Source organism: Lepidochelys kempii, chromosome 9 (genome assembly GCF_965140265.1).
Source record: "Lepidochelys kempii isolate rLepKem1 chromosome 9, rLepKem1.hap2, whole genome shotgun sequence".
NCBI classification, from domain to species: domain Eukaryota; kingdom Metazoa; phylum Chordata; order Testudines; family Cheloniidae; genus Lepidochelys; species Lepidochelys kempii.
This window is the reverse complement of record NC_133264.1, coordinates 3,291,357-3,317,269: the sequence shown is the minus strand read 5'-3', so window position 1 is coordinate 3,317,269 and position 25,913 is coordinate 3,291,357. Positions and strand designations below refer to the sequence as shown.

Genomic DNA, 25,913 nt, shown 5'->3' with positions numbered 1-25,913 from the left:
GAGGCAAATCTGGGTCGCTCCCCTGTGTAAACGCTGCACGCTGCTTTCCCACTGTGCCCTCTGCACTTCAGCTCCGTCAGCCCTTGGTGCTTCATGTCTTCTGACAACGCTCTTCTGTTTGGGCTTTTATGCCACACCTGTTGGGCATCCAAGCACCCCTCCCTTTGGCCCGTTCGCCGTGGGGAAGCTGTGTCTGTATCCCACGGCAGGGACGAGGTTTCCAGACTGCCCAACGTGATTTCTACTCCCCAGGTGTCGGGGCCAGCCCGGGGCAGGGAGGGCAACAGGGGGGTTGAGGACCTCAGTGCCTTCACAGACCCTGAAGCCTGTCGATGGTAATAGATATTTGTGTCCCTTAAAAGTGTGCCTGGCCCACGTTATATCTGGGGGGCGCTACCTCTAACTCCGTCCTGGAGCTCAAAGGATCGTCAGCCTCAGCCTTCAACCTCAAGGCCACAGCTACAGCATCACAAAGCTGCCTGAGCTCCCCCATCCCCGGCTCTGAACAGATACTGCAGCAGCGGCTGCCAGTCAGCCCTCCACTTTGTGAGGGGAGGTTTCTCTCCCCAGTCAGCCTCATGCTGGAATCTCCCGCACATTGGGGACAGGATTTGGGCCTCCCCTGGGACCTGGAAAGTGCCCCGCAGCATTCAGGTTCTCAGCCCAACCTGCTCTCCGGCTTGAATATCTTTGTTGATCAGTGGAGACGGGCCAGGCTGAACGAGCAGAAAAGAAAGGGCTGCAGGTGAAATGCAAACCTGAGTGAAAAGTCTCAGGCTGTATGACTGGGTTCCACTTGATCATTAATGACAATAGCCGTGAACAGAGAGAGGCCCAAACCAAAACCTGGATCTGAGCACCCTGAACTTTGGAAATGTGGATCTGGATCCAATGCCGAATGTGACAAAGGGCCACCGCTTCCCTCATGGGATCAACGGGTCTCCTAGCTGGAGCTGGGTCTGTATTCTGAACTCACCGGTCCACTGACATAGCACTTCTCAAGCTGAATTCACAGCACTTTACAAACTGGTATAGGTGGCGTGGGTGTCAGGGATGGGCCTTTTCCTGTTCCCATGAAAAAACACCACATTTGAGAAAGTTGACTGAAAAGGCCTCCAGAAACATCTCAGTTCACCCATGCTCAGTCGAGACTTCCTAGAATGGGGCAACTGAATTCTCCACGATTTCGTACACTGAACATGGTCCAGCCCAGGGCTGCAGGAGCTGAGCAGAAGCTGCAATTGTTCCTCCCCTGTGCTGTGGGTCATTCTGGTGCTAAGGCACCAGAACTGAGAGCAGGGAGACTGTCTCTCCTGTGCCCTCAAGGCTCCCTTTGAGGGGGAAGCATGGCTGGACTGCAGTGGGAACAAGAGCTAGACCTGTAGGGGGGGCTGGGGGAGAAGGAGTAGATTCAGTCTAGGAGCCTGGGAGAGGAGACTGGGCCTGGCTGAGCAATCAGCCCGGAGGGGAGTCCGGGGTGAGGAACCTGAGGAGGGAGACTGGGAGTCAGGGTGGGGAGAATACTGACTCTCTCATGGGGATCCTGGAGGGAGACACTGGGACTAGTGGAGCAAGCAGCCTGGTCCTGGGTGGAGGAGGACTGGGAGGAAGAGCTGTGATTGAGGGAAGAGAGAGGACTGGGACAGGAACAAACTAGAAGGGCCAGGGCCCGGAGTCAGGGGTAGGAAGATGTGTTCCTCGTTTTCTGAGTGCCTGACTTCAGATCCTGGGTTCTGATGTGCAGAAGTGCTGAGCGCTCACAGCTGCACCTGAAGTCAATGGGAGCTGGGAGCTGTGCTTTGGAGTGCTAGATCAAGGTGAGTACTCTGAAAAATCAGGCCCTAATCTCACATTAGTCACCCAAAATTAGTGGACATTCTTGACCTTTATCTCTTTGAGCCTCAGTTCTGCCCTGGAAAGTGGGGCTAATCACACCCATTTATCTCACAGGGCTGTTGTGAGATAATTAACTAATGATTGTGGAGCATTCAGCTCCTATAGCAGTGAGCACCATAGAAAAGCCAAATTAGTCGTTCTGTATGTAGAACAGGGCTTGAAGAGTGAGCAGTAAATAAGGCCTCAGTTCATACATTGAACCGTGAGGATAAAACCATTTATTGAATAGCTGCTCATTATGTGAGCATCATCCATCCAGTGCACTGAATGAGGCAGGGTCCTGTGGAAAAATAGTATGTGACCATATAATTAAAGACTATCATAATGCTTATGCAAAAGAGGGCTGAGTTCGGGTTGCATGGGCAACCTTCATTCTGGCATTTCCTCACTTGTAAATGTTTGACTTTGCAACCTTAATAATGTTCTTTGAATACAGTGTGTGTGTGTGTGTGTGTGTGTGAGCGCGTATTAGACATGGAAAGGGGAAACAGGGCTTCTTAAATCCGGGGAAAATTTTTGCAGGCACAAAACTTTGAGTTTGTGTCAACTGGAATTTTTGTATGTGCAAAAACTTGGGCACCCAAACCTGGGATCTAGAGACTACTGTGGACAAAACTGCCCATTCGCCACCACTGCAAAGCAGTCACTTCTGGGTGGTGGTGGTGTAGGCATGGGGTAGGGGGAACATATCTGCCAGCCGTACTGCGCAGTGGGAGATGGGTCTAGGAGGAGAAGTGAAAATAACTTTCTCAGCTGAAAATACCAGTGGGATTTTAAGAGGGTTGAGTAATTATTCAGGCTGGAATATGGTGAGAGCCCCTCCATAAATTGAATTGACCCCATTGCCTGGTGTCCAGTGCACTGATTTCAGCCCCGTTGAACTTTCTCTAAATGTATCTACAGTTTATTAAAATTTTGTCCAGAACCAGGCAGTGTTTGCAACAGTCTGGGTGCAAACTGTGGACCCCTCTCCACCACCTACTATCACAAAATTCTGTTCTCTACAGGTTCCAATACTGTGACATCTAAAGTCCAGATCCTGAAGGATAGTTAGGCTCCTAACTTCTGCTGGGCCTAAGTGCCTTCTAGGTGCATTAAATGATGCGGCTAACATCCATCTGTGACACAGAGGCCCATTGGTGCTGATGGGCAAAGGGTTCATTGTTCTTTACAAGCAAGTTCTGTTTGAGACCGGGCAAACTCAATACCCCTAATATACCACGTTCATGTATTTATCTGCGAAGGGTAGTATGTGAGGCCTCTACTGAAAGCTTGTAACTTATCAATACTCATAATCATTGTGAGATAAGTGTGCGGGTAATGTTTTCAATAGTCACAAATTATGCCTTATGGCCTTGGAGTAAGTCACTAGGGATGCATCTGTCTCATGATGAGCCATCCAAGTGGGAGGGAGTTGTCACCCCTCCCTGGTCAGCTGGTGATGTAATGCAAGGTTCAATTGTCTTGCCCCATCCCAGAACAGTCAATGGAAAACTGTCAAAAACAGTTGCAAACAATCAAAACCACTTGGAGGTAAAAAGGAGCATTACAGGAGACGGGGATCTCCCTGCCAGTGGATGAAGACAAAAGATGGGTTCAGTACGTCACAGGGTGGAGAAAGACTCTCTGCACTCATTCACTGAGGAGACATCTTGTTCTGCGGGGATGTTTTGTGAAAGACAGATCCTGATTCCTGGGAATCCAGCCAGCTCTGTAACAGACTGAACTCGGCGGGAGGGTGGGAGATCTGCCTTATAAGATAGGAAAGGTTGCTGCTGATAAGTGTGGGCCATAGTTCACATTTTTTATGATTTCATTTTGTATTGTAACCATTTGTTTCCATCCCTCCGGGGAGTAACTGCAGCGCTCCACCCAGAAGCAACCAAGGCCAGGTCTACACTACGGACATACGGGGTAGAACTATGTCGCTCAGGGGTCTGGATTTTCCACACTCCTGAGCGAGGTACTTATACCGACCTAACCTCCCATGTAGACAGGGCTATGCTGGCAGGAGGACTACGTCCATCAACACAGCTCCTGCCTCTCAGGGAGGTGGATTAACTACGCTGGCGGGAGAAGCTCTCCCATCAGCTCTGGAGCGTCTTGGCTAGAGGACTGCAGTAGTGCTGTACACGGAGACAAACCCTAATACTGAACAGGGGACCAGCGCTTCCAGTATTTCGCTTGTAAGGCGCTTTGGGATCCTGCAGGACGAAAAGCACGACAGAGCCGTAAGTTGTTATTACAATGCTGCTGGCAGTCTGTAGCAAACTCTGAACATCAACCTGTTTCCTTGGTACTATTCAATTCATCCCCACCTGGAGGCCCTCGGGTCATGTTCTCTTCATTATCTCTTAGATTTCCTGCGCATTCCAGATGATTAGTTCCCTTTTCCTTTCTCAGAGGTCTTATCTAAATATATATTTCAGCATCCAGCGCAAAGAAGCAGGACACTGATGGAGCAGTTGCAAAGGAAATGCTTTGTTTTGCCTGCCGGATGCAGCCTGAGAGCATATTATTTCCCGATGTCTTTTGCAGTGCCTTGTGTCACCACATCGGGTCTCTGGGGGGTCTCCGCAGATATTATATCCTTGCTACAGCAAGACTTGTGGGATCCAGGCTGTTGAGAGTGGATGTAAAGAGCTGCACCAAGGAAGCTAGGCCCAGTGCATAAATTATATGGGTTCTGCCCACCCCAGAACTATGCTACATATCTTTGAGCTCCATCTACCAGCACTTTATCGATTACTTATTTACATATATACAGGCACAGAGCACTCTTGTAACAGGCCTAAGTCACTTCAGGGCCCAGTGGCACTAATATGGTAGCTGCTGACAACAGTTAAATTAGCTTTTGATTCTTTCATGTCTGATGGTTTGATATTGGTATTTTGGGCCCTAATCCAGCAACTGGCTGGCCCCTTGGCCTCATGTGGCCCTAGGAAATCAGTGAAGACTACGGCAGGAGAGTGTCTCCATGGAACAAGTGGCAGAACTGTGGACTTAAAACAGTGCTGTCCTTTTTGACATGAGCAGCTGGTCAAAGTTTAGGGCCTGCGGGTGTTCCAGTTGGCTGCAGGAACTGATGGAGTCTGGTGTGCTCTTTGGTGCAATCTTGCTATTGACAAGGAACGGACTGAATTCTGCTTCTCTGAACACAGAAGGAAACAAGAACAACAAGAGCAGTTTCTTAGCTTACAGCCCTCAAGCTTCTTTAGCTACCATCACACCCCAAAGCTCTCTCTCTTGCTTCTTCGAGGGTCACACTGTGCTTACAGGCTCCTGCTTGGTTGTCTTGCCTCTCCCTCTCCCTTTGGTCTTGTCTGGTCTGATCTTAGGCTTGGTCTGCGCTAGCAATTCATGTCGGTATAACGCCGTCATTCGGGCGTGTGGAAAATCCATGCCCCTGAGCGACACAGTTATACCGATCTACCTCCCAGAGTGGAAATGACTAAGGCTTCTCCCGCCAATAAGGCTGCTGCCTCTCGGGGCAGGGGATTACCAACGGCAACAGAAGCTCCCCCGTCAGCGTAGGTAGTGTCTTCACTGAAGCACGACAGCTGCACCACCGCTGCCTTTTAAGTGTAGACAAGCCCTGAGTCCTTGTGGGATCTCTCCTCCCACACACACCCACCCAAACCAGCGCGTAGGTAAATGCTCCTGGATGGGTTCGCAGAGAGGCTGCACTAGCTATATGCAAGCTAGGAAGCTGCCTAGGGCCATAGATTTCACGGCAGCTGGTTCTGGCCACAGATTTGAATGGCATTGTGACCCAGTGCTCCAGGCGACAACTCCATTCACTCAACTTTGGCCTAGTTCTCTGTCTGTCATGGCAGATGAGCGGTTGAGCCAAACCGGGGTGGCGTGGCACCTCAGTGAACCGGATCACATTGCCACTTACTTAAATTTGGCCCAGCTGCTTCTCTGTCATCATAGAGGGGCGGCCATGCCAAATTTGAATGGTGGGTGTGTCGGGGGGGCGGGGCGGTACACTGAAGTATTGTCTAGGACGGCAGATTGTCTTGAGTGGCCTCTGGGTTCACACACCCTTTGTTTTAGGTGGGAGTTTATGCTCACAGTTATGTTAACTGAATGCTGAGTTCACACCTTTCAGTCTCAATGGGGTTTTAACTCACCCCATAACAAGCTCATAACAATAGCAACAACCTAAGCACCATGTGTGCAGGTATCCAGTTGTGGAAAATTATGCAATTATGCAAAATTATGTCAGACAGTTATTTAATGACAATAGATGCTGAGATTCAAAAAGTTAAAGCTTTATAAACTGGTAAAAGCAAATTGACAACATCACGATGTCAAAATATACAAGGTATATATAACTATCCTTAACCCAACAAATCACACCTGGTTTTACCATTCATTCACTAGTCCATTTGTAACAAGCAATATTTCAAAAGTCTAAGTCACTGGATTTTGACTCTAATAAGTTCTCAAGTAGCATTTTGCTTCCTTTGCCTATCTGTACATTTTGATTCTTATCAATGGAAATGTTTTGTCATCAGTTTGTGTGTGTGTGTGTGTGTACGGTGAAACTGATGACAAACCCACGTTTACTGATAAAAATCCAAGCTTAAATATAAACTTCAAGCTCTTTGCATTAAAGCGGCTGTACAAATGCAAAAAAAAAAAAACCTTCAATTTTCTAGTTGTGCTGTGGTTCTGAATTAACTACATTACATTTAGACAGGATGGGAACAAAAACACACTCAGATTGGGGATTGGTCCTGCTTTGGGAAGGGGGCTGGACTAGATGACCTCCTGGGGTCTCCTCCAGCCCTCATCGCCTGTGGTTCTATGAAATGGTGGCAGCGTTTGGATCCACATCAGAGCTTTGTTGCCGCTTGTGTTCCTTATGTCTCTGGTTGAGCTTTCTGGTCGCTTGCCCCTCCCGTCTTTCCTCCCAGCTTTGTTCAAAATAATAATAATAATAATAATAATTAAAAAAAGAAAACTAATCTAAAGCTGCAAAGCCAGAAATCCAGCCCATTCTGGTGCCAGCCGATTGCAACCCAGACGTGACCGTGGGGGTGTCATTTGCAGCCCCCTCTCTACCCAAAATGCTCACGCATAGGATCAAAAACCCAGGCTCCCACGCAGTCCTGGTCTGCGCCGCCGGGGAGGGAGCCCCGTGCTGCTCTCCTGGGGGGTATGACTCGGACGGGCGAAGGGAACCTGCCGCGCCGCTTTCTGTCCCGTGTCTCTCTCCGTACAGAACGCACCGCGTCAGGCTCCCGGCTCCGGGTGCGGGGGAGCGCGGGCCGGAGGGAGGCGTTAATCGCCCCGCGGCGGTTGGGGCGGGGGGGGGCTGGAGGAGGGGGGGGAGGGGGAGCGCTCCGCGGCTGTGCTTTGCCTTCCCTCCCCCTCCCCCTCCCCCCACCCCTCCCGCCGGGGCCGAGCGCGGCAGCCCCAGCCAGAGCTGCGCGGGATCGATCCCCGCGGCCTGCCGCTCCCCGCGCCGGGCGGAGCGCCCCGCTCCCGGGCCCCGCCGCCGGAGCCGGAGCCGGAGGAGGGGAGAGCGAGAGCTCCCAACATGGCTGAGATCGGCATCGACCAGTCCAAGCTGCCGGGCGTCAAGGAAGGTAAGGCCGCCCCCCCCCCCCGGAGCCGAGCCGAGCCGAGCCGAGCCGGCAGGCGGGGTGGGGGGTTCTCCCCGCCTCGGGGAGCGAGCCAGGGGTCAGCCGCAGGTTGGATCCCCCCCCACCCCACCCGCTGTGCGGGGCTCGGGCGTCCCTGGGAAGTGGTGGAGTTTCTGTGTGTGTGTGGGGGGGGGGGGGTGGTGTGTGTGTACACACAAACTACACACACATTTCGGGGGGAGGGGGGGTGTACACACAAACTACACACACATTTCGGGGGGTGGGGTGGGGGGTGTACACACAAACTACACACACATTTCGGGGGGTGGGGTGGGGGGTGTACACACAAACTACACACACATTTCGGGGGGAGGGGGGGTGTACACACAAACTACACACACATTTCGGGGGGAGGGGGGGTGTACACACAAACTACACACACATTTCGGGGGGAGGGGGGGTGTACACGCAAACTACACACACATTTCGGGGGGAGGGGGGGTGTACACACAAACTACACACACATTTCGGGGGGAGGGGGGGTGTACACACAAACTACACACACATTTCGGGGGGAGGGGGGGTGTACACACAAACTACACACACATTTCGGGGGGAGGGGGGGTGTACACACAAACTACACACACATTTCGGGGGGGGTGGGGGGTGTACACACAAACTACACACACATTTCGGGGGGGGGTGTGTGTGTACACACAAACTACACACACATTTCGGGGGGGGGTGTGTGTGTACACACAAACTACACACACATTTCGGGGGGGGGTGGGGGGTGTACACACAAACTACACACACATTTCGGGGGGGGGTGGGGGGTGTACACACAAACTACACACACATTTCGGGGTGTGTGTGTGTGTGTGTGACTGTTTCTGCGGGCGAAAAGAGGAGCGGCCAGGGATGAATGGGGAGAGAGAGTGTGTGTGTGGGTCAGCGTGTGTCTTGTGCTGTTGTGAAATGTGACCCCCCCCCCTCCTGTGCTGGCGGCCCCTGAAGCAAGCTGCACACCCCGCCTGTGATGGAAACCGCTTCGCCCAGCCTCCCGGCGCCGATCCGGGGGGGCGGCTGGCCATGAACGCCTCCCCCCGGTTTGGTTCAGGGTGCCTGTGGCTGGCGAACAGAAACCCAGCCCCAGCCCCCCCCGTCCGTGGCATCCGATGTGGCTTTGCGGCACCCCTTTGGGCTACCAGGACTGGGGGGGGTCACAAGCTGGTGAAGATCAGGCGCTCCAGCGATGGAGGGAGCCCGTGGGGAGATCCGGCTTTTGGTTCAGAGCCCTTTTTACCGGTGTTGGTTTAAACTTAGGTCGGATGGGGGGTTTTTTTGTTTGTTTGTTTTTTTACCGGCCCTAAAACGGGGACGGGAGGGGGATGGGACTCGGCAGAGGCAAACCAGGCGCTGCTTTCAGCTTCCTCGGGATCTGCGGGTCACTTCCAATTCCGCTGGCCGCAGACCGGACCAGCCGCGCTTCTCCTTCGCTGAACGCCGCAGAGCTTCTGTGTGGGTCCGGGGAGCGGCCCCGGGTTTATTAGTGTCCCTGTGGAAGTGGGGGGGTGTGGAGAGAGGGCAGCGGGGGGCTTCAGCATGGCAGACAATAAGCCTGGCTGTGCAGTAGCTGGGAGCCCGTTCATGCTATTGATATGCAAATCTGCTCTTCACAGCCCTTGCCACCAGCAAGTTAAGGGCCCAGCCTTGGGAACAGAGGGGGAAAGGCAGAACTGTGGAGGGCGAAGAGGTTAATTCTTCCTCTTTTGGGGCAAAGCACGTTGTCAAATGAATGGTGCCCAGGATCTAGTTAAAACACGCTGTGGTCCCATGCATGCTGTGAGATTTAACCACGTTTTAAGGGTGCCCGGTGTGTCATGGTTCAAAGACGTGGGTAAAACATGGGTCAGTCCTGCCCCTGCTGCAAGGCCAAATGTGTTTTTGCCTGTGTCTGGACTAGCCATGTGGTAACCCAGTCCTCTAGCATCACAGGTCTTATCTGTGCTCAGCTGCAGCGGTTAGCTCACGAAAGCTTATGCTCAAATAAATTTGTTAGTCTCTAAGGTGCCACAAGTCCTCCTTTCCTTTTAACTAGACTGCAGTGTAGCTGGGATTTTACCTCTCAGGGCTTTCTTGGGTTTGCATTGTTCTAGAAGGACAACAACCACATTTTTTGTTTTTTTGTTGAAAATTAGTTTAACTCTTACTCAGAGTGAGCGTGATCTAGTAACTGTAGCAAAGGCCTGGGAACTGGGAGCTCTGGGTTCAGTGCCCAGCTCAAACAGTCAGTGACTCAGTTTCTCCAGCTGGAAAGCAGGGATAACAATACCTGCCTACTTCAAAAGGGTGCTGTTGGGCATTATTAAAAATGCTCTGAGGTCTTCAGATGAAAAGTACTGTTTACGGGGAAGATATTGTTCCTGCTTACAACAGAGCAAATCTTTAGTAACGTCACCAGTCGAAGGAGTTACTCTGGATTTACACCAGTGTTACTGAAAGTGGTGAATGTTGTAATTACTGTCTACATCCATTCAAAACATCTTAGACATGTTTCCAAGTCTGTAGCCAATAGTATTTGTTTCATAGTTAATACAAAATAGCAAGCATACACTTGAAGATCCAGTTTAGTCTTAAAAACTTGAGTAGATGGAGGGGAAACAGGCCAAACCCTAAGAATTTTGTGTTAAAGCTTCTGTTTATTGCCAATAGAGAATGGTAGCATTCAGGGTGAAATCTTGGCCCACTTAAGTTAATGGCAAAACTCCCACTGATTTCAGTAGAGCCAATATTTCACCCTTAGTGCCAAATAACAATTTGATTATGGAGTGTTACAACATGGCTAAAATGTGCAGGGTAGGTGGAGCCTTTGTGTTCTGTAAAAAGAAAAGGAGGACTTGTGGCACCTTGGAGACTAACCAATTTATTTGAGCATAAGCTTTCGTGAGCTACAGCTCACTTCATCGGATGCAAAAAATACCTCCCCCCACCCCACTCTCCTGCTGGTAATAGCTTATCTAAAGTGATCACTCTCTTTACAATGTGTATGATAATCAAGGTGGGCCATTTCCAGCACAAATCCACCAATTTTTTCATGCTTTGTGTGTATAAAAAGATCTTCTACACTTTCCACAGTATGCATCCGATGAAGTGAGCTGTAGCTCACGAAAGCTTATGCTCAAATAAATTGGTTAGTCTCTAAGGTGCCACAAGTACTCCTTTTCTATTTGCGAATACAGACTACAGAACACAGGTTTCAGAGTAACAGCCGTGTTAAAGTTTCAGTCAAATACCTTTAATTTACTGGGAACATAATTCATCAGGTTTTATTCTGATGGAAAGCGCTGAACCCCAGTTGCGCTCTGTTTAGAATAGATTGCTTCATTACTGACCTCGCTGTTTCTAGCATCTGCTTATGATACCAGACAAAGGGAAGAAACAGAACAGCTTCCATAACCAGGGAAATATTTGTTCCAGAGGCAGAAAATCACTGTCCGTCCTTTTGGAGAAATGTCCACTCTGTTTATTTTGGACACAGGTCAGTGTGGTGATTCATTAACGGTTTGGAAGACCATTTTGCTACTCTGTTTGCTTCGGTTTCTTTATTTCTTAACTCTCCCCCAGATGAGAACTATCGCTGAGGGTCTAGTCATTGTGACAATAAGATGCCCTGGTACTGCTTGGAAGAATAAGGGTATCGTCACTGTTTTAGTGCTGCGGTCATATAAAATCTCTTCTAAGCTAAAAAATGTTAAGCTGATTCTGTCCTCGGATGGATAATCTAGCTAGATGCTGCAGGAAGTGGTGCTGGTTATTCAAATCTGCAGATGACTTCTTACTAAAGCCAGGTCACTTTTGCCGACACTTAAAAAGAGTAAATGGGATGATCTGGGTAATTAGAGGCTTGTCTGTCTGACATTGATCCTGGGCAAGATAAGGGAGTGGCTTACATAGGGCAGAATTAAAGGAGGGTAATATAATTAATACCAATCAACATGGGTTTATGGAAAATAGGAAGCTAGTTTGACAGGGTCTACTTTTTTTTTAAATGAGACCACAAATTTGGTTGATGAAGGTTATAGCATTGGTGAAATATACTTAGACTTCTGCAAGGCATTTTGACTTGGTACCCCACAACATTTTGATGGATAAAACTAATTTGGCACACACTAAATGAATGAAAAGTTCTCTCAAAATACAATTGTAAATGGGGAATTATCATCGAGTGGGTGTGTTTCTACTGGGGTCCTGCAAGGATCTGTTCATGGCACTCATCAGTGACCTGAAAGAAAACAAAATCAGCACTGATAAAGTTTGCAAATGACACAAAAATTGGATGAGTGGCAAATAACAAAGAGGACAAGTCACTGATAGACTGATCTGGATTGCTCGGTAAGCTGGATGCAAGCAAACAATATGCATTTTAACACAGCTAAATGTAAATGTGTGCTTTTGGGAACAAAAAATGTAGGCCACACTTACAGGATGGGTGATGCTTTCTGAAAAAGATTTGGGAGTTCTGGGTAATCAGTTGAACATGAGTTCCCAGTGTGATGTTGTGGCCAAAAGGGCTAATGTGAACCTGGGATATGTAAACTGGGGAATCTTGAGTAGGAGTCGCTGGAATACTGTGTCCAGTTCTTGTGCCCACAATTCAAGAAGGATGTTCTAAATCAGAGAGGGTTCAGAGAAAAGCCGTGAGAATGATTTAAAAAATGAGTAACCATGCCTTATAGCGACAGACTGCGACCAAGTCACCCTTAACCTTCTCTTTGTTAAGCTAAATAGATTGAGCTCCTCGTGTCTAGCAGTACATAGATAGGGGAACAAATATTTAGTAACAGGTTCTTTGATCTAGCAGACAGAGGTATAACAAGATCCAATGGCTTGAAGTTGAAGGTAGGATACAAGGTGTACGGTTTGAACAGCGATGGTAACTAACCACTAGAACAGTTCAAGGGTCATGGTGGATTCTCCATCACTGGCAATTTTAAAATCAAGATTGGATGTTTTTTCTACAAGATTTGCTCTGGGAATAACTTTGGGGGTGCTCTCTGGCCTCTGCTCTGCAGGAGGTCAGACTAGGTCAGGGGTGGGCAAACTTTTTCACCCGAGGGCCACATCGGGGTTCCAAAACTGTATGGAGGGCCAGGTAGGGAAGGCTGTGCCTCCCCAAACAGCTTAGCCCCCACCCTGTCCCACTTCCCGCCTCCTGACTGCCCCCCTCAGAGCCCCCGACCCATCCAACCCCCCCTGCTCCTTGTCTCCTGACAGGCCACCCGGGACCCCACCCCCCATCCAACCACCCCCTGTCCCCTGACTGCCCCCTGGAACTCCCTGTCCCTTATCCAAGCGCCTCCCCCCTCCCCCTTACCATGCCGCTCAGAGCACAAGGACTGGCATACACGCCTCCCGGCCAGAGCCAGCCACACCACTGTGCTGCCCGGCAGGAGCTTGCGGCCCCGCCGCCCAGAGCGCTGGCAGCACGGCGAGCTGAGGCTGTTGGGGAGGGGGGGGACAGCAGGGGAGGGGCTGGGGGCTAGCCTCCCCGGCCAGGAGCTCAAGGGCTGGGCAGGACGGTCCCGCAGCCCGTATTTCGCCCACCTCTGGACTAGATTATGACTGAGGTCCCTTCTGGTCTTAGAATCTGTGAATCAGTAGTAATATCAGTTCAGGGTTTGATTTTTTTTTTCATTGATATTAAAAGCCGTAACAGCCCTAAATGCAGCTATACCAGCAAAATCACTTTTGTGGCGGTATAACTTATTTCTTTTGGGGAGCTGGTATAGGCTACACCGGAACGCTTTTGTCGGTAGAAGCTGCCTCTACCTAGCTATCCTGGCAAGCCTCTTCCAGTGTAGACTAGGCCTCAGTGCTTCAGCCCGGTATTAGAAGCCACTTTGTTGTTGGAGTTGCCATCTTTTAGACGAGATGCAAAGTGCAGTTTCTGACCATTGTGGTCACTAAAGAAACCATAATAATATTTATCCAAAGTAGTCATGTTAGATGCGGTGCCTGGCCAAGTTTCGTCTTGAGCTATTTCTTGCCTGGGTTCATATTTGCTGTTTTAAGAGGAAACAGTCTTTTTCCTTCCCAGCCCTGAGCTGCTGGGCAATGTTACTGTGCGCTGTTTGTCCGCTGTCAGTTTCCATCCCAGAGGTGCTGCACGGTGGCAGTGAAAAGATCCATATGCATACTTCATGAGGCCTTTTTGACAACCTCTGGGACAAAAGCATGCTGGAGATAGACAATTATTCCTAATCAGTTACTTATGAAACTGACTTGTGATGCAAGTAGTTGCATGCCAGACTGATCCCCATCCCCTAGCATAATACCAGAGGTTAAAGCAAGGGAATTGTGTGTAGGGAAAAACACATTTCCCTGGCTTAAGTAACCAGCCCTTCTCCACAGCTCCTCACCTTGTTTCAATCTGCTTTAGCCACTTCATATCAACTCATGGATGCAGTACACACGTGTATCCTAAGGGGCGCAGGTGGGCTGGAGCCAGGGTGTCACTGGCAGGATCCAAACTGTTATCTCTTAGGGCACGTCTACATTGTAGAGTAAGCCCTGGGTTTGAGCTCAGGCTCAAGCTTAACCCTCCTTCTGCCTACACACAAATCCAGTTAAGTCAGGGATTGGTCCAAGGACCCAGGACCCTACAGGAATGGAGAGTCTGACCCTGAGTCAGTCTGGGATCTATGGTTCAAGCAGTGTAGATGCTGCCTTGTTGGATTTGTGCTCTAGGAGTCTGCCAAAAGTATCGCATGGGCTGACTTTGTTTGTCCTCTGGACAGCCAAGCTAGGTGGTTGCACCATGAACAGAGGGCTAGAATGACCACATTTTGGGAGGGCGCTAGGAAGTCTGGGATATGGGTGGTTGGACTTAGCAAATGCAATGCAGATGCTGGGACCCAGGGTTCAGGAATTCCTGCCCTGGGGTTGCAGATGAGTGTAGATGCTCAAGCCCTAGGCTAACAAACCCAGGGTCTGCTAACTCGAGTTCCCCTAACCCTTGGCTTACTTTGCAGTGTAGACAGACCCACAGGGATCCCCCAGAGCTGCAAAGATGCCACCTCTCTTTCCAGGATAGTCGAGTCCCTGTGGTCCATTTGGTTGCTGCTGCCTCTGCCAGGCTGCGAGTTGTGCCACTGGCTTTGTGACGCAGACACCTGCCGTCTGGGACAGAGACCCAGGCCGCTGACCAGGCAGCAAGGAGAACGCAGCATAGATTCCAAGGCCAGAAGGCACCACTGTGATCCTCTGGTCTGACCTCCTGTACAACGCAGGCCACAGAACTCCCCCGGAATAACGCCTAGAGCAGATCTTTTGAAAAAACCTCCCTGCTTGATTTAAAATGTTCATGTGCTGCCTTATGATGCCAAGTGGATCTGAACCGGTGAACAGCTCTGGAGCCTACTTCCAATCCCCTGTGCCAGCTCTGGTCATTTGTTTCCCCCTCCTGTTTCCAACAGGTACCTGCCCTCTGACATAAACCACCCTTTCTGGGCCCCAGGCTTGTCGCCAGCTGTGTCCCCTAATTTGGAACTGGGTTAAGCTGTCCTGGGTCAAGTGCCATTTAGTAGCAGTGTAGCACATGTGTGCTCTGCCGCTAAGCCCCCAGTGTAGACAAGGCCTGACTGTTTCAGTGCGGCTCTTCAGGGCGGGTGGCCATGACAATGGCTGCATTACAAATTCCGCTCTCATTGAAGACTCTCATTTGACTTTTTTTTACAAACACTGAGCTGTAGTTTCAAAAGCTGCTCTTTGTGCCGATGCCAGCTTGACTGGCTTCTCCACACGTGTCCCTGGCAGGCACAGCTGCTGCCTTGGGGGAACAGGAAGGGCTTGTATGGCTATGTTCTGTCTTGGCCAGGGTTTTCTCGGTGCAGGCAGGCTGCCTGGCTCCCGGCGCAAAGCTCTTTTATATGATTGAATACAAGTTTGTTCTGAGCATCAGCCCTGTCTTCCCCTTTCTCCTCCCCCTCCACCGCCTGCCCTCTGACCGCTGCAGCTTCCCCGACCTTCACGGAGACCCTCGCTAGTAGATCCTCATAGCTGCTGACTTTGAAGGCGGCAGATGCCGGGTCACGGAGCAGAGGTTCTGTTTCTCTCAATCTCTCTTGGAATCTGCCCAGATCTACTGATGCTATTGGCTTATGTCAGGCTTTTCAGTGATTGTCTATGGCAGAGGTGCTCAGACAATGGCCCGTGGGCCACATCCGGCCTGCGGGACCCTCCTGCCCGGCCCCTGAGCTCCTGACCTGGGAGGCTCGCCCCTGGCCCCTCTCCCACTCTCCCCCCTCCCCTGCAGCCTCAGCTCACTGTGCCGCCGCGCAATGCTCTGGGTGGCGGGGCTGCGAGCTCCTGACCTGGTGCTCTGTGCCGCGCGGCGGCGTGGCTGGCTCTGTGCCGCGCGGCGGCGTGGCTGGCTCTGTGCCGCGCGGCGGCGTGGCTGGCTCTGTGCCGCGCGGCGGCGTGGCTGGCTCTGTGCCGCGCGGCGGCGTGGCTGGCTCTGTGCCGCGCGGCGGCGTGGCTGGCTCTGTGCCGCGCGGCGGCGTGGCTGGCTCTGTGCCGCGCGGCGGCGTGGCTGGCTCTGTGCTGGTGCTCTGGCCACTGGTGCTCCAGGCAGTGCGGTAAGGGGGATGTGGGGAGGGTGGATAGAAGGCAGGGGAGTTTGAGGGGTGAGCAGGGGACGTGGATGGGGTCAGGGCGGTCAGCGGGCGGGGAACAGGGGGGTTGAATGGGGGCAGGTGTCGGGGGGGCAGTCAGGAAGGAGAGGAGGGGTTGGATGGGGCGGCGGGGTGCAGTCAGGGGCAGGGGTTCCGGGGGCAGTCAGGGGACTGGGAGAAGGGGTGGTTGGATGGGGCAGGGGTCCCGGGCTGGGAGGGCAGTCAGGAGTGAGAGGCGGGGTTGGATGGGGTGGAGGGGGGCAGTCAGGGGCGAGGGTTCTGGGGGTGGCCAGGGGACAGGGAGGTGTGAATGGGGCAGGGGTCCCGGGGGGGGGGGGGCATTAGAGGACAGGGAAAAGGGGTGTTGGATGGGCAGGAGTCCGGGAGGGGCCATCGGGGTGAGAAGCGGGAGGGGTTGGTTAGGGGGCGGGGGCCAGGCCACACCACACCTGGCTGTTTGGGGAGGCACAGCCTCCCCTAACCGGCCCACCATACAATTTCAGAAACCCAGTGTGGCCCTCATGCCAAAAAGTTTGCCTACCCCTGGCCTATGGCCTGTGTTGTGTGTCTGCATGTAAATGGGGGTAGAGGGAAAACAACTTGGTGTCTTTCAGGACTGGAAATAGGTTCAGAATTTTAGATTATTGGTATGGGAGCGGGGAATCTCCTTAGGATTTCTCAGAGGTTCAGTATGGAAACCCAAACACCTTGCTCATTAAGGTTTCACTTTGGTCTCTCTGAAGCCAGAGCAAGCAGGCTTTGGCCTGTCAGTTTTAGTGTCATCAGGACAGCAGTTGTTCAAGCGGTTGAAGATCTGCAAGGTCATTGCTAAAGCACCTGTTGCTGGGGTCTGGGTGACTGACTTCTAGCGTTCGCTGTGCAGGGTCGTGGTTTTCTGCTTCGTGGCTTCTTCTTGGAAATCACTCTAGGCCGGCGCTTGGGGACTGGATGGCTCGGGGGGATATGTTCTGGGTTATATAGGGCCTTCCATATCCGGGGCACTGTTTCACATCGGACCCTGGTGAACAGTAATTGGTTTTCTGAAGTGCACAGATTCCGTAGGGGCTTGGCTGGGACTCATCACGCCTGTGACTAGAGCTGTGGGGAAGTTGCCGTGTGAAGCTGTTCATCTGAGCGTTGCTGGCCTGGGTGTGAGATTTGCATGAGCCTTGTAGAGGGTTTGGTCTGGGCTAGAAACAACTGGTTCCTTACTCCAAAAACTTTTCCCTGAGCAAACAGGCTCGAGTGTCTTCTCCCATCCCCCCTTTTCACATGACAGTGCTACGGATTGTCTGTAGCTAGCCAGGGACATTGCGCAAGGAAGAACAGTGTTTGGCTGAGGGCTGTCGGTACGCTCACCCCTGGCTCCAATGTTTTCTGCAGGCAGCAGCCAGTTGATTCCTTTGCTTCTGCATGGTATAATAGGGGTAAGCCCCATCGTTTTCAGTTTAAACCGATTTCTACCCAAAAAATCCCAGGTTTTACAAAACGTTTTATTTGTTTTTTTTCTAATTTTCACCCTACGTTTGTATCATTCAAATATATAAAAATAACTTGTTTTATTGTGAAAATACAATACGTTGCATGAGAGAGCTGTATTACGATAATACATTAGTCTGTGTGTATAGGCAAAGCTGCCTGTTGAGTAAGGCTAGGTATTAGTCTAGACTCAGGATACACACAATAAACAAACAGGGATGCACACAAGCTCTAAAGGGTGTGCACCTCTGAAGCTACTGATGAATCTCCCGCCCACCACGTACACATTTCGAGCTGTTAGCAGATAACGATTTAAAGATCTGACATACTAAAATGGGAAGAAAAAAATTTAAAATAACAAAAACAGGAGAAAAGGACGAAGTTGAGTGTATGCGCTGCAAATGGTGTGGCCCAGGTATCAAATGTTAATATTTATAGCCTAATACTTCTAAGTCTACAGTAAACTGTTTATTCAAATAAAAGTTTTCATTTGTGATTTAGGGATATATTGTTTTCTTAAACTCAGAGGTGGCGTTGTGTTTTTGAATTCTGTTTTAGTTCTGCAGCAAACCACATTGAATTCCATTCATCAAAGCATTAATCTAATCATTGCTTCCCCCCCATCCTTCCCTCCACCAAAATAACCCAGATATTTTCCTAGACAAATTATTAATAGTTTTTTCCCACTGATTTCCATCTATTTTTGTTGTTGCAGGAATAAACATGGGTAAATTCCTGGGAAAAATAAAATAATAACCAAATCGAAGGGCCCTAAGTATGAGGTATGTGAGGCCTCAGGTTCAGGGAAGCAGTCTCTCTCCTGCCCTGATCCTGAAAGGAGAGCAGGGAAGACTCAGGTGCCCCCTCTCCTCCTGGACTGTAATAGGCTACTTCAGGAAAAGCAGGGCCATGGGGCCTGCAGGAAGGCGGGCGACCGTGATACTTTTCAGTTTAGAAGGAAATGGCCCTGTTTTGCAAGGGTTTGCCCTCTTGTTGTCTCGGAGACTTCTGAGTTGAGCCTGTTTGTTCAGAGAAAAGTATCTGGCGTAAGGAACGAGGTGTTTCTAGCCCAGGTCAAATCCTCTGCAAGGCTCACGTGACTCTCACACCCAGGCCAGCAACGCTCCGATGAACCGCTTCACGCAGCATCTTCCCCGCAGCGCTAGTCCCCAGCGCATGAACTTGACAATCCATTTGCCAGACAGCTGGTCAGTTTCACACCAGCCTACTTGCTTCCTCATCTAGATTTAGCTCAAGCTCAAAACATGAAAGCCTCTGGGGGAAGGGAGGCGGCTCTTATGCTTAAAACATTGAACTAGTACCTAGGAGATTTGGGTTCAGAGACTCCCTGTGTGCCCTTGGATAGATCGTGCAGACTCTTTGTGCCAGGTCCATGTCTGTCATCCCTTTTATCTGGCGTGTCTGTTTGGATCATAATAGAGAGTCACCGTGTGTTTGTGTGGTGCCTCGCACAATGGGGCCCCGATACGGCTATTATGGTTGTAATAACTTACATTCTGATCCCAGTGTCTGTGCCCCCGATGCACTGTCTGACCTCACGGATCTCTCTGTGAATCAGTTACTCTGCCTTTTAAATGCACCGTGCCTCAGGTGGTATTGTGGGGATTAACTAGTTAGTTTCAGAGTAACAGCCGTGTTAGTCTGTATTCGCAAAAAGAAAAGGAGTACTTGTGGCACCTTAGAGACTAACCAATTTATTAGAGCATAAGCTTTCGTGAGCTACAGCTCACTTCATCTGATGCATATCGTGGAAACTGCAGCAGGCTTTATATATACACAGAGAATATGAAACAATATCTACTCCCACCCCACTGTCCTGGGGTGGGAGTAGGTATTGTTCCTGCTGCAGTTTCCACGATATGCATCTGAGGAAGTGAGCTGTAGCTCACGAAAGCTCATGCTCTAATAAATTGGTTAGTCTCTAAGGTGCCACAAGTCCTCCTTTTCTTTTAACTAGTTAGTGTTTGTAATGAGCTTTGAGATCTCTGAAGGCAGGTATTGAAGGAGCCTGATCCAAAGACTCTCAGCAGTGTTCCACTGACCTCAGTGAACTTTGCATCGGGCCCTGATGATGATTTGATTTGTGCGCTAACCCACGGTACAACCAATTAACCCAACAACTCTTTGCCGTCCAAATAAAATAGTCTAACTTGAACTTTTTTGGCTTGAGCTGGTGATGGTGGTAGATTTAGTCTGTGCACTGCTGACAGCTTTCCCTGTGGTCACCGCTATGTGGGATAAAGCTGAAAGTGTGGTAGGAGTGAGTCACTTTCCATTAACTTCCGTTTTACAGGCTGTTTCGAAAACCGTGTGTGGTAAAGTGTGGAGCCCACATGTGCGTGGGTGCAGTGTTTATCTCCTTCTTCCCCCACACCAAGCAACTTCTTTGAACCAAACTAATATTCTCGGGGGACGGATTGACTTATGAGAAACTGTTGAGACATAATTATGTGGAGTTCAGCTAAGTGATGACTAAGGGGGAAGGGGACATAAGTCTACAGATATTTGAAGCATATTAGCACCACTGAGAGATGGGAATTACTCAGTGTGCTACAACAGGCCAGAACAAGAGTTAATGAGAGACAATTAAGAAAAGAAGCATTTGGTCTGAATATTAAGAAGTTTCTTGACAGTGAGATGTGGTCTGCAGAATCCACTCCTAAAGGACATGATGGATGTTGCTTTTACAGCTAGACTGGACGAGACACTAGAGCGTGTCCCCATCGGAAATGCTCCTAGAGAGATGGGCTGAGATGGCCACATGTGACATGCGTGACTCCTAGAAAGCGCTCCACGGGTTCTGCGGCAGCCTCTCCCACCGCTTTGAATAGAAACCTCTCTTCTATGCTCCTCAGTTTTCCCCTTAACCTTTCACTAGAGTGTGGCTCTTTCTCCTCACAATACAATAATGCTATAGCCTCTCCCATCGTAGAAAACCCACACACCCTTGACCCCTCTTGCTCTCCACCTATTGCCCCATCTCCCTTTTATCTCCAAGCTGACTGGACATGCTGTTTAGTCATTGTCTGGAGTTTCTCTCCTCCAGTTCCATCCTAGACCTTCTGTAGTCTGGCTGCTGCCCCTTGCACTCAGCTGAAGCCACTCTTGCCAAAGCCTCGAATGACATCTTCCCAGCCACATCTCAGGACCAGCACTCCATGCTCAACCTCCTTGACCTGTCAGCTGCATTCAACATCACCAGCTGAGCTCTTCTTCTTGTAATCTTGTCTGAGCTTCTGTGACTCTATCCTCTCCTGGTTCTCCTCCTACCTCTCCCTTTGCTCCTGCGGCATGTCCTTTGGGGATCTTACCCGTCCCCTCTCCAGATTTCTGTGCGGGTTCCTTAGAGCTCTGTCCTTGGTCCCCTTCTCTTCTCTTGCTACATCTTATCTCTGGGTAATCTCATCTGCAAACACACATTCAACTACCATCTCTGTGCTGACGACTCCCAGAACTACCCTTCTACTCCTGACCCGTCTCCTTCTGTCCAAAGTAAAATCTTTGCTTGTATCTCTGGCGCCTCTTCCTTGTGAATGTCTAGCCATCAGCTCAAGCTCGAAGTGGCTGAACCAGAGCTCCTAATTCTCCCTCTGCCCCAAGCCCTGCCTGCTATGTCCTTTCTACAACCCTGTAGACAATAGCACCATTCTGCCTGTCACTCTGTCCCGGAACCTGGGTGTCATCTTCGACTCTGACCTCACGCTAGGTCCTCACTCCAGGGTATGTCTAAATCTTGCCAATTCTGTTTGCATAATATCTCGAACATATGGGCTTACGTGTACATCCACACATCTAAAACTCTTGTCCATACTCGCTAGAGCGGGGTCTGTATAATCTGTAATGACGTTACTGAAGTCAGTGAAGAAGCTCTATAATCTTTCCCAGAGGAGCATAGAGAGCTCTCTCGTTCATTCAATCCTGTCCTCCTTATATTTTTTTCTAAGTTTTACCTCTAAGGATTGAGCCAGTGGTGACATGTTGGGAGAGCTGACACTTCATGTTATCCAGCGAACTCTTTACCATCCCCCTTTCCATCTGTCTGTGCATCTCTCTCCTGAGTGGCCATGTGAGCCCCTTCACCAGGCTGCACGGTCGAGGGCTTAAAAATGCTGGCGAAGCATCCAAGATGCATGACCCTGTCTCTTCAGAGCGCTGCCAAGCGTTGCACTGGAGCCTGACAGGCCTGCAGATTAGAAGAGAAAGCAGCTATTTGAGTGAGGAATTTATTTTTGGATGTAGCAGAAATGAGAAGCGCAGCCCGTCGGGGAAGTCCAGCATGTCCCTTGCGTGGCACAACGTCACTTGGAAATGCTGAAGAGAAAGCGAGTTAATGTAGGAAAGCAAATGCACCAGAGTACAACATGTTCAGAGGAAGTAAATGCCCCAAAGAGTGCAAATACTGAGTGAGATATTAGCTCTGTGGCTGTCAAACCTTCAGGCATGCAGCTGTTCCTAGTGCTCTGGGTAAGATATACTGGGGTGCATACAGAAGTGCCCTGATTCTCTTTGTGAAGGGCCTGATTCTGCACTCACAAGTTAAATGAAAGCCTAAAGGTAGGTAGGCAGTGGGCACCAAGTCGTACAGAGCTAATCCACTGAAGACACAAAATGCTGCTTAATCATCTCCATGTGACATTTTTGGGGGGACCGTTTTGTGCACGTGATGGAGCCGCAGGCTATTTGGCGTTCAGCATCCTCAACTCCTGTTGCTTTCCTTCGGAACTGAGTGGGGGCTCTTGGATTTCCTAGGACTGGGGTCAGTACACACGGTGCCCAATTCACTCCTCCCTGCTCCTCGCGTAGACTGCAAAGGGGATGTAAAATGTTACCAATTCTGATCTGCACTGGGGTGCTGGGCAACGATAACCTGGACTCCTCGGAGAACGTCTCTGTGCTCTGCTGTATCACTGATCGGTTTAGTATAATGCTTGGGGGGCCTGATCCTGAGTCACTGACGTGAATGGGGGTTTGGTCATTGAGTTCCGTGTGGGCTGGATCAGGCCCTGGTGAGAATATTAAAAAAATCCAACCTTGCAAAAGGCCTGCTGCAGTTAGTGATGGGGGCAGGTTTCTTCCGGTATAAGCCAAAACGATGACTCCTCAAAACCTTTCTCCTGGGTGGGCTGGCTGGGGTCTCCCACCCTACCATGCAGGAGGTACCAGTGTTTCCTGAGTAATTATAATCTTGTTCCTGTAACCTCCTTCGCCACCCACCTGCGTTCTTCCCGGCCCCTCCCCCCCGCATTGCATTTTGGGTGAAGTTATGTTGTAAGCTCTTAGGGGTTGGAACCATTTCCCATTTGTGCTAAGAGGCACTCTTCAGGATTTTCAAGAGGGTCTAGTGACTTTGGCAGCCCAATTTGACTGCCCTTAAGGGGGACTGATTTTTCAGCCAGCACTGAGCACCTAGCCTGGAAAATCTGGCTCCTTTTAAGTGCCTCAGATTGGGCATCCCAAAACAGAAGTACCCCAAGTCACTAGTCATTTTCAAAAACCTGAGCAGCTCGGGTCTTTAAATTCTGTGGCCCAGGGCCAGAAGGGAAAGAGGAGAAAGTATTAAAGTCTTATTTCAAAGCCATTCTCCCCTCCTCTCCCCTCCCCACCCACCCCACTCCTCCTTCCAGGAACCGGTTTTTCTGACTCCAGAGGATAAAAAAGGCCGATCTCTCTTTCCAGGATCCAAGCGTTGTTATTCCAGAGAACCCTAGGGATTGTCAGTCTCCTGTTTTGACCATGGAAAAACTCATCTCCTTGAGCTATGGGTGTGTGCAGCAGACGCGCACTGAGCTGCGGGAAGTTTTGTAAGACTTGGTGTGCAGGTCACATTGACAGAAGTGAGTGTTCACAAGCAGGCTCAGAGAGAGCATTTCACAGAGGGAGGAGGGCTGGTGGGTTTAAAAAGAAATACTGTTACTCTGATGCTTTAACTTCAAAATATGCGTTTTGTGTCCAGTCTGGTGCTGGTGAAAGGTGCCGGACTGACACTGGCCTAGGAAGAGCATGATCCTGGCCACTTAACCCTGACCTGAAGACACTAACTCTAGGGCAGAGAACATAATTCATGCTCCGTAGCCCAGTCCACGTCTGCTGAGACTGGCAGTCAGGAGGCCAGTCTCTGCAGAGGTACTTTTCCTAATGGACGTTTGTCCACTAGGCACTGGGCTGAGACTGGGGTGGCCAGGTGTCTGGTGTTCAACCGGGAAGTCTGGTCAAAAAGGGGACCTGACAGTGTCTGGTCAGATCTATTGACCGGACACCCAAAGTCCGCTGACTGCAGGCGGGGGAGGCAGGCAGGGAGGTGCTGAGTCATCACCCGCGCCAGCCCCTGCTCAGCCAGGACCACCTCTTACCTGCATTGGCAGCTGCCGCTCCTAACCCTGGCTCTGCAGGCAAGTCCCTCCTGACCCATGTAGGGCAGGGGGAGTGGGGGAAAGCCGTGAGCGAAGGAGGGAGAGGGAAAGAGGAGCGAACGGGGGCAGGACCTCAGGGGGAAGGGGCAGGGCAAGAGCAGGACCAGGACCTGGGGGGAAGGGGCAGGGCAGGGGCAGGTCCTCAGGGGAAAGGGCAGGGCAGGGGCTGGCCCTCAGGGGAAAGGGGCAGGAGAAAGGGAGGTTCCGACACTCCCGCTGGGGTGTCTGGTTTTTAGATATTACAAAACTGACAACTCTGAGACCCTAAACTCAGTTTGCCCCGGGGCCAGCAAACATCCTCAGATGGCCACGCTGCTCAGTTACCATTAGCATGGGCTGCATTTGAGACTGTGGCTTAGAAGCAAAAGGCTCCAAGGACTGATGTCCTCCACTTGAGCCGCCCAACCCTGTTTTCCACACTTTACCTGGCTCCTGCCAAAGCCGAATTCCTCTCTCGGCAGCAGTTTCCTGATTTCACGCCCCTGCATGGACTGCGTGAAACAAAAAAAGGTCTTAACGTCATCTGTAGAACCCAAGTTCAGGCTGTCTAGGGTTGTTATGGGCAACATAAAGAGGTGCTTGTTCGTACCATGCATTAGCGTGCCAGCCCTAGGATCTTATCTTTGCAACAGGGGAGAGAGGGAGGGAGGATGTGAGATCAGGGCAAGTGCCTTGCAGAGCAGTTTCACTCATTATTTGGGGGTGAATGTTTCCTCTGGAAACTGCCTTCTGGCTCTTTCTCGGTTATCTCCAATCCGGTGTCGTCTGAGTCACATTTACCTCCGTGATTCAAGGAAGTATTTTGCAGCCTTCAGAGAAGTCACCCAAATTGGAAAAGAGACTTTCAGGAGAGTTTTTTAACAACTCAGCATCTTTCCAAATCCGTTGGGCTGGAGCTGAATGCACCTGCCGCTTTCAGCCTAACTTGTCAACAGTTTGACAGTTCTGGGGTTTTTTTAGCTGACTAAACTGCTTTGTCTTGTCCCTTCTCTACTCCCTGCTCAGGCTTTGAGATTCTAGAAATGCAGATGTTCCCCACCAAGTGTGACTCTGACTTGCTAGCAGCTCCCATGTTTTGTAAACAGAGTTTGTTTTGTGAATGGAACAGCTGATGGAAAATAGTAGGAAAAAGAGAGCTAGATTTTGGTACATACAAAAAGAAATCATAGAATCTTAGAATATCAGGGTTGGAAGGGACCTCAGGAGGTCATCTAGTCCAACCCCCTGCTCAAAGCAGGACCAATCCCCAATTAAATCATCCCAGCCAGGGCTTTGTCAAGCCTGACCTTAAAAACTTCTAAGGAAGGAGATTCTACCACCTCCCTAGGTAACGCATTCCAGTGTTTCACCACCCTCCTAGTGAAAAACTTTTTCCTAATATCCAACCTAAACCTCCCCCACTGCAACTTGAGACCATTACTCCTTGTCCTGTCCTCTTCTACCACTGAGAATGGTCTAGAACCATCCTCTCTGGAACCACCTCTCAGGTAGTTGAAAGCAGCTATCAAATCCCCCCTCATTCTTCTCTTCTGCACACTAAACAATCCCAGTTCCCTCAGCCTCTCCTCATAAGTCATGTGTTCCAGACCCCTAATCATTTTTATTGCCCTTCGCTGGACTCTCTCCAATTTATCCACATCTTTCTTGTAGTGTGGGGCCCAAAACTGGACACAGGATTCCAGATAAGGCCTCACCAATGTCAAATAGAGGGGAACGATCACGTCCCTCGATCTGCTCGCTATGCCCCTACTTATACAACCCAAAATGCCATTGGCTTTCTTGGCAACAAGGGCACACCATTGACTCGTATCCAGCTTCTCGTCCACTGTCACCCC

General features: G+C 50.4%; 1 protein-coding gene across 4 annotated transcripts in view; it reads left to right on the top strand.

Annotated features, from left to right (window-relative positions):
• Positions 1-7,073: 7,073 nt before the first annotated feature.
• The window catches only part of CCDC50 (coiled-coil domain containing 50), a 56,357-nt gene continuing 37,517 nt past the window's right edge, over positions 7,074-25,913 (top strand). Inside the window, exon 1 of one of the 4 annotated variants that reach the window (XM_073359022.1) lies at positions 7,074-7,496. In XM_073359022.1, the coding sequence (XP_073215123.1) occupies positions 7,448-7,496 (49 nt within the window). In that variant the 5' untranslated portion in view covers positions 7,074-7,447. The remainder of the gene's footprint in view (positions 7,497-25,913) is intronic. The other 3 variants (XM_073359021.1, XM_073359019.1, XM_073359023.1) reach the window with 3 other exon arrangements.